The sequence below is a fragment of the Crassostrea angulata genome, chromosome 1, assembly GCF_025612915.1.
Source record: "Crassostrea angulata isolate pt1a10 chromosome 1, ASM2561291v2, whole genome shotgun sequence".
In the NCBI taxonomy this organism is placed as follows: domain Eukaryota; kingdom Metazoa; phylum Mollusca; class Bivalvia; order Ostreida; family Ostreidae; genus Magallana; species Magallana angulata.
The window spans coordinates 21,789,788-21,807,845 of NC_069111.1; the positions used below are offsets into that span (position 1 = coordinate 21,789,788).

At 35.0% G+C, this 18,058-nt stretch overlaps 1 protein-coding gene across 3 annotated transcripts; it reads left to right on the forward strand.

The window, feature by feature from the left end:
- Nucleotides 1-1,184: 1,184 nt before the first annotated feature.
- On the forward strand, nucleotides 1,185-17,385 carry LOC128159543 (uncharacterized). Of its 3 annotated transcripts, none has more exons than XM_052822657.1 (20): nucleotides 1,185-1,272; nucleotides 1,566-1,674; nucleotides 2,859-2,997; nucleotides 3,222-3,929; nucleotides 4,181-4,224; nucleotides 4,772-4,928; nucleotides 5,724-6,516; nucleotides 6,746-6,861; nucleotides 9,368-9,501; nucleotides 9,890-10,123; nucleotides 10,468-11,762; nucleotides 12,033-12,202; nucleotides 12,777-12,890; nucleotides 13,310-13,405; nucleotides 13,599-13,799; nucleotides 13,934-13,988; nucleotides 14,201-14,336; nucleotides 14,689-14,846; nucleotides 15,536-15,592; nucleotides 16,563-17,385. In XM_052822657.1, exons 2-20 carry the CDS (start codon nucleotides 1,576-1,578, stop codon nucleotides 16,753-16,755), a joined length of 4,899 nt encoding a protein of 1,632 aa, XP_052678617.1. In that variant the 5' UTR covers nucleotides 1,185-1,272; nucleotides 1,566-1,575; the 3' UTR covers nucleotides 16,756-17,385. The 3 variants fall into 3 exon arrangements, with proteins under 3 accessions (XP_052678617.1, XP_052678633.1, XP_052678625.1); XM_052822673.1 differs by having other exon boundaries at nucleotides 13,599-13,787; XM_052822665.1 differs by lacking the exon at nucleotides 1,185-1,272 and adding an exon at nucleotides 1,451-1,469.
- Nucleotides 17,386-18,058: the final 673 nt, after the last annotated feature.

Genomic DNA, 18,058 nt, shown 5'->3' on the forward strand with positions numbered 1-18,058 from the left:
TCCCTAAACTGCTGTACAGTAGTTGGCCCAAATGAGTTCGTAAAATGGCAGGCGTTTTCTCAGGTATCAATATCACCGGAATTTTTTGAACTGCTATTTCTAGCAACAAAGTAAATATGGCTAAGCAGATATTTATGGTTCTTTGTATCATATCCTTGGGCATGAAATTTTTTTTAACATTTTCTTCGTTTATTTCTGTGGATTCAGTCATCTTGCGGTACCCTTTTTCAACAACTTTCACTTCGAGTTACGAGTTTAGCATTACCATGGTCTTCAGTATTTTATTCCGTTCATCATTCCAGTTTTATTATAAGTATATTCCAACATCTGACATCTGTATGACGACTTGTTACAGTAACTGCCTTCCCATAAATTTTCTCCGGTTCGATGCCATGTTGGTTTGCAGACGATAACTGTTTACCAAAGGAGATTAACTCAAAAAATAAAATAGGCTAAAGCAGAAAAAAAAGGCGGAGAATCATCGGACGAGTTTTTTTTATTCTGGTCATTGTAGAAAATTGGCTTTGTTTTCGTTTCAAAAATCTACCTTACAGAAAAAAAGATGTATCGGCGCCCATTTTGCGAACTCGTTTATGGCACGCGACTGTATATTGTACATTGATTAGATCGACCTCTGTTTTGAATTAAACATTGATAAATCATAAGTTTTTAACTTTTTATTGAGAACATTGAAAAAATATTTATATCGGAATGATTTGATACCTCTACCTATAATGTAGTCCGAATTGAAAGATAACTTGATCAGATGTAGACTTAAAAAAGGGGTTTACGAATCTATTAATTCCAGAAAACAACATTTCGTTATTTCAAAAAAGTCACATTATATCATAGAATTTGGAGCATTTTAGATTTAATTATTTATTATTGATAACTTCGCATTTGGTGACATGAATAATTCCGTAAAAAAAAAAGTCGCGTAAAACGCAGTTTAAAAGTAATTTGCAACGTTACACGTACAGTGCTCCATTGTGCCGAAATAAGCATATTGTATTGACCTCCAATTGTTGTTTTAAGCTCTTTGTGTGAGATTATCTAACTAATAAGAAATTAAGACTAATAATTGTATGATCCAACTTCCTTTATACAAAGATAACTAAATGCTTTCCGGTACTTTTAGTACTTTGATTCTGCTATTCGTTGATAATTCGAAATATTTGTAGTACGCATTACTTTTAGCTTATTTTCCAAAACATCACGTGACCAAATTTGTTTTCATCTCCCGCCGATTGTCACACGTGCTTCTAGTAAAAGGTGCTGAAACTGATTATAAATCCTTCCTTAATGTATTTTTTATCATGAAATTATATTGAAGTCAAAAATATCGTGCATATGTTGCAATATAGATGACTGAAAGTTTTTTAATGTCAGATCAATGACTTTAATAGCATCATCAGCTCTAGACATTATGTGTTTCTGCAGCTGTGCATTCAGTTGTACTTCAAGGCAAGGTTGTAATTTATTTAAATTGGCACTCCTATATCATACTTATCATGATCAGTGCTAAAGTGTATCAGTAACTGCATGTTTACCTGTTTACACTTCAGATTTATAGACATGTCTGCAAAGTTAAAGAAAACAATCAAGGAGAAGATCCAGGATATCAAAGACCAGAGAGACGTTATTGTTGCATTTTTAAATGAATTTGTCTCTGAGGTAAAATCATTTTATCTCTTATACCATTATACTTGTATAATGACAATATTAATTCAAAGAATTTTTGAACACATTTATTTTTTACAAACTCTTCTTGCTTTTCAAAGTTGCTGCAAGTCTGTAACTCCCGGTCTGAAAAAAAAATATATAAATGGACAACCTGGGAGCTACAGTTCATTATATGTTATAACAAGTTGCAATTTCAACGATTGACAATTTTTTTTCTCTAGTTCATATACATCAATATTACAAATTTTTCTATATCATTGGAACAAAAATGTTGACAGAATTTGAACTCCCCATGTATAGAGACGTGTATACACAAGGGAGCATGTTTTCCCTCCATGGACTTAATTCACACATTTATCAATTTGGCTCCACCCCCACCTGAATTTATCTGAGGTAAAACTACCAGTATAAAATCTTGCTCTATAATAGAAAGTCTGAGATAAGTAAAGCAAAGACATCAGTAGTAGTAAATCGAGTTAGAAATGTAATGGTGGTAACTTGTAAGTAATTCCACAGAATGTGTGTGGAAATAAGTTAAATATTAGTCTAAAACTAGAGCTACTTTATTGCACGCCAGGAATTATAGCTCCCAGGTGGTCCATACAAGATTTTACAGATTTTTCATGGCTTAAGAATTTAGACAACAATTAATGTTGATCAATCTTTCCACATTAAATAGGAATTCAATTTTTTTTCTTTTGGCTAGACAATCCTTTAATTTATATGCTTTTCAATCCTGAAGTAAAATTATTATTACATATATTACATATATGCATGATACTGTGGAATCATTAGATTTCTTGGTGGCTCAATTTTTGTGGGATTCGTAGGTACCTCTCGTCCATGAATTAACATCCTTTAAAAATTATTGAATTAGGGTTATAAAGTCGTATCTCCTTTTGCAGGAATAAGATAATACACGAGATTATGTCCCCAATAACCTGTTAAACTTGAGCAATCCACAAAAATTGGCCCCCACCAAATTTATTGATTCCACAGTATCTTAGTGAAATTAAAATGAATTATTTAATCAAAGCAAATTAATAAAGATTATTAACTTCCATCCAACCCATGAATTAAAAAATTTTATAGTTGTAGAATGTGTATGAATGACTTTTAGCATGACAACATGATGTTCACAAACCCAGTGTTAACTCTTGAATTAAATTTTACAGGCTGAAAGTAAAGCAGATGAATTGCTTGCCACCAAAGATGCTGGTCATTTCAATAACTACTATATTGAGGTCATGCAGCACCTGGACAGGTGTTATAACACCTTTGTATTGCTGTCAGCAGAGGCAGAGGAAAAAATAAGTAAGCAAGGTCTTGAATAAGTGTTGCTCATATTTTCTATTGATAATAACAACTATTTTATTTCTTTATGCCAATAAAAGAGAATTTTGATACTGATTATAATTTGCACCAATCTATCACTGAGTGATCTCTTATGATGAGGAAATTGGAAAATGAATTGGGTTCCTAAAAAACTATAAAAGTTAAAAGTCATGTATAAACATTATTAATTAACATTCTCACAGATGGTGGAAGCATCGCAAAGGGAGATGATGACAGTTTTAGTGAGGGAACCGAGGATACTGAGTTGGGTGCTACAGCAGGGGCAAACACAACCAGGGATCTTCGCTCATCTTCCATGGACAGTCGCCATGATTCAACAAAAGATAACCAAAGTCTCTCAAATTCTAGGGCCAGTAATTTTCTGTGTACTACAGTAGACCCTAGTGGTGATAGAGATCGTGACCAATGTCAATCGGCCAAGCCAGATTCATTTAGTGTTGCAGCTACAGTTGTCAATGTGAATACTCTAGATTGTGAAAACAGAAACTCTGACATCAAGTTAAGAACAAATGCAGACTCTAAATGCAACATTGTCCAAAGCTCGGTCTTGGTTTGTGAAGATGTGAACTTGAACAAGCAAACAAACAAACCTAGTGCAGTAAAAGGTGTACTCAGTGTATTGAGGCCAGAACAAGGGGACGTGGATGAGGAGAATCGCACAGAAGAATCAACAAAAGAAAAACAATCCCAAGAGCAACAGAAAATGCAGGTACAAGAAAATGTGGTGAAGAAGGACCAGGAAAATACAGAGATTATCCATAATATCCATCCAGAACAAGAAAGTTGTATTTTAGAACAAAAAGCTATAAAAGTGGAAGAAATCCAATCTGCAGAGGGTAAAATTAAGAATCTAGAAAAGGATCACAGCAAGAAAAGTTCTAAAAAAGAAGGTACCTGCTCATTATCATTTGATACTTTTGTGATAGTGGTATATATAGTGTACTACATGTAAATAGCTAGTTTTTGTCATCAAACAAATTAAAGTAGAGTCTGGAATGTTCTACTTGCTTTGAGACTTGTTAGAACAGCTTTCCTTATTTTCACTATGAGACTATTAGAAAAGTTTGTTAGAAAATGAAATATAATTAAAATAAATCTGATTTGCAAATGCTAAATATCACATCCTTTTTTTTTATAACAGGTATTCAGCTAAGCCAAGCTATTTTAACAGAGCCATCAACACAGGTACATTTTGTCTTACTTATTCGGTCTTGTATATTAACCTCTTTTTATCTTGCAATTGTTCCATCCAGAAGCCAAATAAGTTACCAAAGAAACCAAAGCAAAGTTCAGTGTCTCTAATGAATATATCTAAGTGCATGTATTCATTGTTCAAATGTATTGTGATGCCGTCTATATGGGAATATTTTCAACTGTCATTGTCTGTGATAACACTACGAATCAATTTTGAACGATTCCTGATTCCCTAAATATTTACACTTGGATGTCATGGTTTCATCTGATCAGTTGTGAACCTTAGTTGCAGGATACCGTAATAAAATAGATGGTAACTGTATTGAAATATAAGTAATGTTTGTGCTTTGGTTGAAAATGTGAGGAGAGCTCTTCAAAACTTGTCCTCTCATTTTTCTTACCCTTGCTCATATTCTAATTGTACTTGCATTTAGGAATTTATTCTTAATCATGCTGATGGTGATATATTTGTAAATATGTTTATTTTTTAATGATATTCAGATGCTTTGAATAACATTGTTCCTTTCCTTTTTTGCAGTCTTTAGAGAATAACAGCCTTTCCCTGTCCAAGGATTGTCACTCTTATGTAGGATTTGGAAATTCCTGTCAGCCAAAGCTGGACATTGATGTGGCTAAGCGCTTTCTGAGGGGGGTTATTCAGCAAGCTAATGAGGATAACATGAAGCTTAACAATGGTATAAGGTTTCTTTAAAGAATTGTTGTTATAATGAATTTTTATTTTATTTTTTATTTTAATGACTTGGCTGGCCTAGCTCTGTTTAAAAATATAGTGTTTTTTGAAATATTTAATTTCACTTGCCTTGTTATAAATGAATATTTACATTTACTTTCTTTCCTCCTATTAAATTGCATTGATAGATTTGAGTGATATTTACGCATAACACAGAAGACCCAATCACTAAATCTGGTGCGTATGTATACATTCAGTCTTCCTTCAGAACATGACTGACTCTCCTCTCGACTTCAAACCGGATCACAACCTGATATAATTATACGTGGGCTGATTAATATTTCATGGATGTAAATATTTTTTTATGATTTGAATGAATTCAATTGATTAATTTCTTAGTATACCAAATATAAATTCATCAAATTACAGAATGAAAAATGAATTGTGTTAATTGAATTAAAAACGCTGTGCACTATATTTGTTAGCATAATTCGGCTGTTCCAGGGGCTCTTCCGTTAATTGCGCATTACTCGTTGAATAAGGCAGAGATTTTTTTAAATAAATCATATTTACGGAAAGAGAACAAATGTTAAAAAACGTAAATATAAGCATTAAATCCTTATTTTCTGAAAGATGTAGTCTCATAACTGCAACGGTGTGTGCAAACAAATTTTCATAACACGCTAGCGCGCGTTATTCAATTTGTATGCACACACCGTTGCAGTTATGAGACCACATCTTTCAAAAAATAAGGATTCAATGCTTAAAATGATGTAAACAGAGAATATTTCTTTTTAAGAAAAACAAGAGAGGAAGAAAAATGCAAAAGGAAGAGAGAAATTACAGAAAAGCAGAAATACATCAAGAGATGACGCAGACATTGTGTCAGAAACAAAACATACTGACAGTAAGACAGGCACTCAAAATAACGAGGAGAAACAGATTCAAAATGAGGCAGTTACTTATGAAAATGAGGCTGTTCCATTTGAATGCAAGGAAATAGGATATAAAAGTGAAACAGAAGTTAAAGATCCTATGAAAGAGACCAAAGAATTAGTTGTCCATTCAGATTGTAAGGAACAGGCTTCTTCTAAATATGTAAAGGATGTGTTAGTGGAAAACAATTTGAATCAGCAAGATGGCAAAGCATTGAGTGAAACAAATGATGAAACAGTGCAAGATGACCAACTATTAGCAAAGCAAGAAACAAAGAAGAGTCAAGTCTTGAAAGGTGCAGGGACAGATTCTGGTGACAGTGTGAAATGTGTGGAAGGCAAAACAGGAACTGACTCCAACAAACAGCAATCATTTTGTGTAGTAAAAGACAGTGTTGAAACAAGTGATCTTGCGGAGACTGCAACCGAACAATCTTCATCCAAGAATACTGACAATCATGGAGGTCTTATTAAGAATGATGACCAAACATTGAACATTGCAGAAAAAGATGACTATGGGAAGGGGCCTGGTCTTCGTTATGAAGTGTTGGAGAACAGTAAGATACACAGTGTCATTGTGAGTGAAGCCAACAGTCCCTGGATGTTTTACGTGCAGAAATTCACCACAGACTTGGAAGAAATGATGAATGATCTAAGGTAAGCTCTAGTGATAGTGTAGATTTAAGATTAATAGCTGTGTTATGCACTTTTTTACATCATTTTTTAATATCATGTTATTTATAACTCATGACAAATAAATTTAATTTGAAATAAATCTAAACATCTCCTGCATTTAAATATAAACAGGTTCTACTTTATCTGATATGGAAATGTCTGAAACAAAAATACTTGTACTTTAAACATTTTCTGGTGATTCTGCTTTCAGAACAGTGACAGATTTAGAGCCTATAATTTCACCCACAGAAGGAATACTTTGTTTGGCACAGTTTTCTAAAGATGGCAATTTTTATAGAGCTAAAGTAGTAGAGCTTTGTTCAAAAGGTAAACATGAAATTAAATTTAAAAACAAGTTATTTCCCAAATGGTTAGTGGTTTGATGAAAAGGTTATACGTACATGATTACAATCTGGGAAAATTTGTTTTACTTTTGCCGCATTCATCTTCATTGTCAGTGTGAAAATTAAGCTTAGGTCTAATTTCAATGATATATGTTATAAATTTGTAATTAAATTTTATTTTGTATAGACAAAGATTGGGAAAACCTTTTTACAAACATGATTGGATCGAAATAAAATTAGAGAGAATAATCCTGTACTAGGGCTGGAACAATACTGTACTTATATCACGACACTTGAGATGTGATATGATTCATATCACAATACATTGCAACTCAATGAAAATTTCAAATTTATTCAATTTGTCAATATGTTACAACATGGCCATAGTGATTTCATTATAAAACCATTTTAACAAGACCTTGGACTTTCTGTAGGATGTAGCTATCTATTTCTTACGTCAAAACAAGTTAAAATGACGCTGGTTTCAAGTGAAATATGCACCAATTGCGTAGTCTTAGCTCAAAAGCCAGACAAATCTTGTTGATTTCAAAGAGCCATGGCTGAGTAGCCTGCAATGAAATAGACAGGCTTATGTCACAGTGCTGTTTTACACAACTACCCAAAGTCCAAGCTCTTGTTAAAATGGTTCTATTTACGCCCACCATTGAAGAAGGGATGGCATATTGCTCTACTGCTGTCTGTTGATCGGTCCACAAACAGTTTCTGTTCATTTTCTTTGCAAAAGTTGCACATACTGAAAGGAAATTTAGTATACAGATTCATCATAAGAATATCTTGTACAATTTCTGTTTTGAGTATGATCAAGCAATTTTTGACAGAGTTATGCCCCGTGGATTTAGAAAAATTCTAATTGTTTGCCGTTTCCGTTCATTTTCTTCGCAGGGATTATACATACTGAGATGAAATTTGGTAAACAGTATATAATCATATCTAGGTCAAGTTATGTTTTGGGTAAGATTGAGCAATTTTTGCCAGTGCTTAGAAGAATTTTAATTATTTGATTCCGTACATTATCTCTGCAAAAATTGTACAAATTATTACTGATATATGTAACAGAGACACTTTATACCTCTGCTGGGGGTTTGAACCCGGGTCCTCTGGCACGCCAGTCCAGCACTCTACCGATCGAGCTAAAGGGTTAACCCACTAGCCAGAGCTAGTAGGAATGCCATATACCTGACTCTACCACATTGTTCCCCTCTAAGGAAAGAGGCGTCCCGACTCTCCTGGAGTGCCAGCACCTTTCGGGCGAAGTACTAGAGACAATCTCTTTCACCCGCCAGAGAATTCCCAGGTCCCAATGTGGGCGCCAAATGTAACAGAGACACTTATTGCCTCCGCTGGGGTTTGAACCTGGGTTCTCTGGCATGCCAGTCCAGCACTCTACCGATCGAGCTAAAGGGTTAACCCACTAGCCAGAGCTAGTAGGAATGCCATATACCTGACTCTACCACATATACATGTATCATAAAAAACATGTTTTTGCTAAAAATGTGATGTAGAAGATTTGTGTGACCCATAATTCTTAATCTTTTTAGCTTAGACACATCATGATTAATAGGTTGATGCATCTCAGTTAGTACCAGTAGATGTTCGCTATTGAATTTTAGATCAAAAGTTCAATTTCATTTCCATGAATACTGCCCATATTAAAGGCTTTGAACCATGTAATGTATGTCCAAAGGACTCGAAGGGTTTCACAAACATCTCTTGTTCAAAGAGCATTGCACAATTTACAAATTACTCAAGTACTGTGGTTTCATCAATATTCGTTGAATACCAATTTTCGTGGATTTCGTTAAGTTGATCCACGAATTTACATGTTCATTGAAATACAGTATCTACTGCTACTAACCTTTTGTATCATCAACCACAAATTTACGTATCCTTGAAACTGTGATTTTTACTTTATCCACGAAAATTGATAGCCTCGAAAATTAATGAAACCACAGTATTATTTGTGCCCTGGTGTGTGTAATATTTTTGTCATAAACATGCTGGTAATCCGTAAGTTTTCCAAACTCCAGATTAGCTTCATAGCAGTTTTGACAACATTGTAATACATAGTGTTTTGTCATCGAACCTGGGCTGCGTTTTACAAAAGAATTTATGAAAAAGTCGTAAATATTTTCAGTCTTATGGAATAATCTTTGAGGAGCAACATTTATATAAAACATTAATTTTTCGTTAATTGGGATTTCTATCATTATATTTTACATCCAATAAATTGAAGTATTGATTAGTTTGTGATTAATAAGCATTTATTAATTTGGTCGTAAGTCTTATGTGCTTTCGTAAAATGCAGCCCTGGTGATCATGGAAAGTCAATCATTATTTTAAAACCAGTTATGGTTCAATGTTCTAGTTTGCATATGGTACATGTATTACAGATTTCATGGCTTTCATTTGTTTACTCCAGTTGACAGATTTATTGAATTATAATGTGGCTATTGTGTCATATTCTTTAGGAAAAGATATCTCGGTAGAAGTCCTTTTCTTGGATTATGGTAATGGTGAATCCAGAAAACCCTCCCATCTTAGAAAGTTACCACAGAAGTATGCCAGTCTACCTGCCCAGGGAATTCTGTGTGCACTATCTCAGGTATGTAAAGGGAATCACTATCTCAGGTTGTAAAGGGAATCCTTTTGATTAGAATTAATTAGCCTCCATTTCAGGAAAAGCTTATATCGGAAAGTTTTAGGAATCTCAATTCCCAGAGGTCTGGAGGTGTGCTCTTGGTCTACAGCTATGGCCGTCCTCAATAGTTTTGAACTAATCACTTGTCGATCAGAATGACAGACTTGAAGGCCATTAATTAAATCAAAGCGAAAAAGATTTTATCTTTTTTTAAACTATGGCCATGTTTGTGGACATTTATAAACAGTGCATAAATTATTACCCTTGCCAAGATAGTACATATGTAGTGTCTTCTTTTTGTCTCCAATTGTTATGATGAAGAATCATAATAACTTATGGTAATTCATTTTAGGTGGCTCCTAACAATAAGTATGGAATATGGACGGAGGATCAGATCACGCTATTTACACAGATTGTTTCAGGGAGACACTTTAACTGTATGCCGTATCATGTCTCCACCAAACCAGACCTGCCCTCCATTGTGGGTCTCTTCTTTAACATCCCTGAACAAGTTATTAAAGATGGAAATATTGTTATGCAGCCTGGACCAAAACAAATAAGTATCCACGAGTACCTAATAGAAAAGGTGGGTCAGGAAACGGGGAAGTGTTCTTCTCGTCTTTGTCAGTTGCCTTATGGTTACATCTTGTCTATTTTAGAACTACTAGATGAGATGATTAAAACTTTGCATAACTTTAATTTTTTATAATTACTATAATTACATGTACTGTAATCATCGTGTTAGAGCATTCTGAAGATTTAGGTTTATTTTCATCATGTGGCTTTATTCTGATAATTATATAATTTGTTTGTGCATTTAATAACCAATTATTTTGGAGGTGTCTTGGTTAAAAAAATATTTGAAATTTTTTTTTTTTAATCTTTAAGGAAATGCTTGTGGTAAAAGTATATTCAAATTGACTGTTACAGGGATTAGCCAAGTCAGTAACAGTAGAGGAGCAGCTACAGTTACTTTATACCCTTCAACATCAGAAAGAACCAGCTGATCAAGTGGACAAAAATCCCACACTGGCTGGCCAGGGAGATGAAAAGACACAAAACATAGACCGCAAGGGATCAATTCAGAGTCAGTCTACAGTAAACCTGGGTAGTAGCATGGAGACCCTGTCTGACAGCCTACACAGCCTTCCACGACTTCCTAAGCCCACCACCAGGGAGGAGAGGGAGAGGAAAGCCTTGGAGGAAAAAGACAAAAGAGAGGCCAAGCAGAGAGAGAAGGGTGGCAGGTCTACGGGCGTAAAACACACAAAAACGGAGTCAAGAGGCGTAAAAGACAGTTCAAAATCAAAAGGTGTGAAGACAAAGAGTGCTAAAGACAGTCCTAGATCAAAGATAAGGAAATGTGATGACAAAGTACAGACAGAGGATGATACTCTCACTGATTCAACCCGACCTGTTTGTTCCACTCCGGTTAAAGGCCATGGAATACACAATAACCTTAACATTGAGAAGTCACTGGATACTGCCTCCGAGCAGGGAGTGGAAAACCACAATTGTGTTCAGAACATCACGGAGATCAAGATCAAGAATGTGGCTGAAGACTTAGTGTCTGTTCGATCCTCGGAGACGGAGAGCCTTCATTACGCTGAAGACAAATCTGTCAATCTACCAACCAACATTGATGTGGACATCCCAGGTCTGAAAGTCATGCTGTCTCATGTAGAATCTCCATCTAATTTCTATGTTCACCTCGTGTCCGAGGTGTCTGCCAAAACTATTGATCATATGCACATAAGCTTGAATAAGACAATGGAGGAAACATCTAAGAAACAGCTGCAGAAGATGAGCAAATCATACAAACCATCAGTGGGAGATTTGTGCTGCGTGCTGTTTTCCTACGATAACCAGTATTACAGAGGACTTGTTATGGGGCTTGAGTTGGCATCACCTACTAAAGGCTCTGGAAGTAAAGATTCTAGTTCAGAAAATGTTGGAAAGGTGTCAGTGTTTTACTTAGACTTTGGAAATCATGAAGTGGTTCCCAAGAGGAGAGTGTTCCCCCTACCTCCCCAGTATGTAGATCTTCCAGGATTGGCTCTGCATGTCTGTCTGGCCTACATCCAGCCTAGTGTCGCCAGGGGCTCTCCTAAAAAGGAGGTCAAGTGGACAGAAGAGGCCACCGAAAAGTTCATCTCTTTAACAGGATTTGATTCTGCCATGAGTATGATTATTGTGGATGGGGATATTCAAATGATGCTTGAAAAGTAAGTCAGTGTTGTCCAAATACTGTACACAGGGAAATATTCGCCCTCATTTTATTTTCGCCCCTTTCGCCCTCGTTGTCAATGGGCGAATTCTAATGTCTTAACATATATTTCTTTTAACACAACTATGTCTGGGCGAAACCGTTTGCAAATCAAGAAGGGCGAAAATAACTCGGGACGAAAATAGCCCTGTATACAGTATACCTCATCTTTTCACAATTACCTAAATTAGAATCTGTTATCGTACATTAACTTTGGATTTTTGTTTAGACATCCAAATGAAGTAGCGAAGATGGATCCTTTGCAAGTGCTTTTGGTTGACAACACAAAAGAAGAGGAGGATGTTTGTGTGAACATGGACCTCATCAGACTAGGACTGGCCAGGCTATGTGCCACAGAGAACTCTTCCAAAGAACCACCCAACAGTCTTCAACAAACAGGTAAAATATAAACAGCACATACTACAGATAGCAGGATATTTGTAATGAACATAGTGTAGTGGTCCTGTTGACACTTGGTAAACCATGTGCTGTGTCGTATACATCACATCTCTTTTTTCTGTTACTGGTCTTTGATGAGTGCAGACACCCACTTGTATCCATTGCATTTCTTCAGTAAAGTGGCGGTAGTGGCTAACACCTAGAGATAGCAGATCTCTATTGGTTTGTTACAGTGTTATTATAGTAAGTACAGAGAGAAACGCTGTAGGGATTTCAAAATCTATCATGGAAATGACTCCCAATTCACAAATGATGCACATTATGTCTTGTCCTTGTTTCATTTTGTGTGACATTAATTTAAGAAGAACAGTTGCTGATAATCTCCAATGATTATCACCATTTAGACCAGTTGTAAAAAAAATAATTATATTTAAGTGCCTATATAATTATAAACTATATAGTAACAAAACATCACCTGTAAGATATATATTAATATAGTGTACTTTAATGTATGGTGTCTTTGTTGAATGGCATATATATAGCGTACATGTATATCTATGATATTTTTACGCAGTGACTTCCCCTGATCAGATGAAGGACTGGAACCCGATGATGGAGGATTACATGGATGCACGAAACTCCTACAAAGTGGATGTGGATGATGCAGGAGTGGCTACCGTAGGCTATAGTAAGTACAGCTTAGAAGGATGCAGGAGTGGCTACCGTAGGCTATAGTAAGTACAGCTTAGAATGATGCAGGAGTGGCTACCATAGGCTAAGTAGGAAAAGCTCTGAATGATGCAAGAGTGGCTACTGTAGGCTACAGTAAGTACGGCTCTAAAAGAACCAGACTCATCAATGATAACAGTCATTAGTATAAATTTTATACAAAGTATTCCTGAGGCTGGGACAGAAGCAGTCTTGATAGATTAAGACATCTGTGACTTGATCAATGCCTTTTGACTTAAAAGAAGCTGTTGTGAATTTAAATGTTACAATTAAATCATAATGCAAAATTTATCGTTTTTGTGTCTTTCCTTCAGATGTTTGAAATGACATTGACAAGTAGAACAATGTTTATTCACCAAACATTTCTTTTGTTGGTAGAGGGGCAAGACGACCAGAAGATTTGCAGATTTTACCAGAAAAACAGGTGTTGGAGTGGAGACAGATGTCCGTACAGACATATTATTGTCCCAGAAGGTACAGATTGAGACTGAAGTACTTATATTCTTTTTTTTGGGGGGGGGGGGTATATGAAAAGGATGAGATGAGGAAATAACATTGAAAATGTAAAAGATAGTTCCACTGGTAGTCAATTTACAGATGATAACTAAGCCTCATTTTGTCTTTGAAATGCTCTGGCCCTCAAACTTTGCAACAATCACTGTTACAGGTGCTTTGACAGCGGATGTGGACTATGTGTACGGTGATGTTATGGAGGAGTACTACCAGGATGGACTCCCGGACCCAGGGACCTGGATAGCCTGTGAAGTGTCCGCCATTATTAACCCCGCCCACTTTTACATTGTCCTGCCTTTTGGCAAAGAGCCGCTCGCTTCTCTGGAACCTGCTAAAAAAGAAGGTAGTGCATCTGGTGAGAGAAATAAAATTCCAAAAAAGGTGCTTTATTTGAAAAAAAAAAGTTTCAGCAAAACATTATAGAGAAAGATGTACACATGAATGAATCATCTTGTGAAATATTTACTTAATGTCAGAGACTGTTTGTAGATGGTTATGGAAGTTTTCAACAGGAGACCTTAGAGGACCTGATGGCTAGCTTGCAGTAAGTACACATATGACACTTATATAGATATACACTGTACACTTAAAAAAGCATTTTTCCTGCTTGTAGTAATTTTCTTGCATATGGGTCAATACTTATCTATTTGAAAATGTTCTGTAGATGTGATGGCCTTATACACATGGCTCTCTGATAGTAAAAACCGACAAACGATGCAATGTTCTCTATTTAATTATCACTTTGTACTTTATCAGAGACTTCTATGGTGGCAAGCAGTTTGAGGGGAGTTACGTAGACTATGCCCCTGGAGAAGTGGTGGTAGCCCGCTACAGTGTGGATCTCCAGTGGTACAGGGCCCGAGTCATCAGCTCAGGGGACAGGAAAGTAGAGGTACAGTCAAAAACAGTCCTACAATGCATAATCTATATATTCACTGCTTCAATACTTTTGTCTTAAAGTAATGAAAAATTACTCAATGTTATAACAGAAAACCTGTTTACTTGTGTGGTTTTGCCCTTTTTCTAGTTGATTTTTATCAGCATAGTAATATGGGGAAAAACAAGCTGATTAAGAATTTCTGGTTCATCTTTTAATAACTTGGAATCTGTAAAGGAATGATTAGGATATCCTGTAAATCTGTATTTTGTTTTCAGAGCTACTTATTATTATTTTCATAATTAATAAAAAACCATAATCCTTAATCGTCACAATTTCATTAAATTGAACTCAAATTGTTGTACAGGTATTTTACGTTGACTTTGGTAACAAGGAGTTTGTGTCGGACACCTCCATTCGTAATATTGACCCCCAGTTCCTTCACCTGCCGTTCCAAGCCCTGGAGTGTTTCCTTGTTGATATAGAACCAGTAGGGGGAAGAGACAGTTTTTCTCAGGAAGCAAGGTATATGTTGTCAGATAGCTGAATTTGACTTGATATTACATTTGTTGTACCATAACTGTGTACCCATAGTTTTTAAAGTTTTAAGAGAGGTTCTATTCCATATAAAGGATATGATGGTATGCACCAATATTTAAAGCAATATGAGCTGCAATTTTCATGTTGTAATTTTTTTTAAAGAAAATGTTATTTTCTACTAAAAGGACAAAAATTATCATGGTTTTAAAATTTCTGTTAGCTCTGTTTTTGTGGGAAAAGCCATTAAGAAGCCTTAATTGGAGCAAATTTGAATTATTGTCGTCCTGTACAAAAATTGATCTGCTATATATTCCTTATAAGTGAAATCTTTCTCCTGACAAAAATTAATGATTTTTTCAAATCTTATTTATCATAAAAGTTCAAGTTACAGGCAGACTTATCATACTAGCAGGTTTTTGCAGCAAAATAAAATTCTAAAAAATACAGCTCATATTGCTTTAAGTTAGTTTGAGATTTTGTACCAGCATCATCAATATAAAAGTATTTTGCTGAAGGTTTTCTTGTATATCTGGGTAGACAACATCAACACAGACTGATAAGTAATTGCATGTTATAATAATGAAAACACTCATACTTGTGTGTACCAACACTTAATGTATGAGCCATAATGAACATGAAGTTACATGAAAATTCATAATAATATTTCTTTTTAGGCTTCAATTCAGAAAATTGGTTGATGGGAAGACGCTCGTTGCATACATAAAATCAAGGTTTGTATTTCACTAAATTTGTGCCATTTTTCATCATTCATTCAATTTTCAGATTTAAAAACTGCATGTAGAAGATTTCTATAACTTACAAGACATTTTCTTTTGTTGATCTCTGCTAAAAAAGAAGAGAAAATGAAGGGTATTGTGCTCTAGGCCCCAATTAGAAACACTGTTTACATGTACATTCTATTTACTAATAGTCCCAAACAACATTTTAATGAGCATAGAATTCAATTGATTGTACTTACCTAGAACATGTACATGTATGATGTAAAAATCCAAATATACCGGTATTGTACAGTTCACATTACATGTATTTGTTATATACCCATCAATTTTCTTGTCTTAATACATGTACTGACAATTTTACAGTGTGATCCAATTTTCCATATCCACACTATAGGTTTTCAATTCTGTATCGCCACTCTCTGAAACTGATGACATAGTACACATCAAATAACATCTGTATTATAGTTTGTTGTAAAAGGGTTTGTTTAAAAATAGCTTTGCTATATAAATTCATGTCATACAATTGATTTTAAAAAGACAGTTCTGTAATTAAAATTAAAATTAATTTAAATGGACAAGGGTATATAATAAATTTGTCATTGTAACAGTAACTTGATTCAAAGAGATGGATCAGGTGTGAGTTTTGTCAAACTTGACCCTTGGTGTCTCCCGTGATCTGGCCCTGGGGCCATAAAACTTAGACGAGCTTACTTCTGATCTAAGTCTCACTTTTACAAAAGGAATATATAGTGGAAAAGTGAGACTAAGATCAAAAGTAAGCTCGTCTAAGTTTTATGGCCCTGAGGCCTGATGATCCACGCTTGGCAACTCGATGTGGTCCAACCCTTTGGAGCAAGCTACTGTTATAATATATATGTATATTTCACAGAAATCTGTTTGATTTAGGCTAGTTGAATAGTTTAACTTGCTGTAGGTAATTGAACTGGTGTGTCTGCTGTAGGTCTTGGAGTGGTTGTGCCTGGGTGGAGCTCTTTGATACCACAGGGGAGGAGGATATCAGCATCGCAGGGTCACTGATTGAGAGGGGCCTGGCCCAGGAGTCAACTGTCCTTTCTAGCACCACCAGTGGGCGGGGTAGTAACACTTCCAGTCTTGTGTCAAGTCAGGAGTCCTTGGTCTTAATCCCTGGATAGGCAGCCGTCCAATCAGTGTACAGGGATTTACGGTCCAATGGACTGATGCCAACATTAAATTTGACATTTTTATTTGTCAGGTTTTTTTATCTTCAAGGAAGTATATTTTTCCTTTTATGAAAGGCTAAAGAAGTCCATTTTAACTTGCTTGAATATAAATTTATGTAAAGATTATTTCATGCGTTCAATGCAATTTAGCACCAGTTAGATTCAAATTGATATTCTTGTTAGGAAGGTCAGTTTAAAATTCATATGTTTATTGATGTATCAAAGGTGGCAATATATATATTTAGGTTTTTAAACCTGATTTTCATGTAAATATCATACTCTTACAATAATTGATACTTTTTGTCACAAGTTAAAACAGTAAACAACACTTTAAATTTCATATATTCATAGTGTGTCATTAAAAAGCATTTTTCTTTATCTTATTGTTAAACTTCTGATAATTTTTTTTGTAAGTAATTATTAAACTGTGTTCCTTTTGATATAAAGTAAATGTTTATTTTGTAACTTGCAGTATTATGTAATATGTATTTTGTCCAAATAGACAAAGCAAATTGTGCCAAAATGTTTCTGTCCTGTTTTAAAAAATGCAAGAAGAGCAATAAAGCTGTTATAATTCTCACAGACTTGGGTTCATATTTAGCCCCTTGGAAATAGAGTTGTATCATTTGTGTGCATGCAACGAATATTTCTGCTTCTACAGTATATATAAAACCCTTGTCTGGGGCATATCTTCTTCCCCTTGGATCCAATCTGGCTGATACTTGGTCTATGATTAAAGGTGTGCAGTGACCTTGAATAAAGTCTGTAGGTCAAGGTCATATTGGATTACGCAAAAATACATTTTCAGAGCATATATACATGTACTTTCCAATTGACAATATTTGGCTCATACTTCACATATACAGAGCTTTTGTGTAAAGGTATGTAGTGATCCTGATTCAATTTTCAAGGTCAATGTGAAAGTCATATTGGATCTCTCTATAATCAGTTTTATATTATAGGTAATTTCCATTATTTTGCTTTATCTTCCTCAGATTAAACAAAAATGCCTGTAAGGGGTAATTCTGGGAAATGCTAGTATTTTTAGCTTGTATATTGAAGGATTTATTAATGACTTAAGTTTGATTAACTAAATCATGACTCTTGAGAAAAGTTAGGCCACAAGGGAGGGATGAAAAAATAAAATCAATTTTTTGAGATTTTTAATTTTTTTAAAGATGTGAATTGCATTATTCTTAACTTTCAGTGCAATCCTGTTGTAATCAGCTTAAACATGTATATTCATTAGGAAATT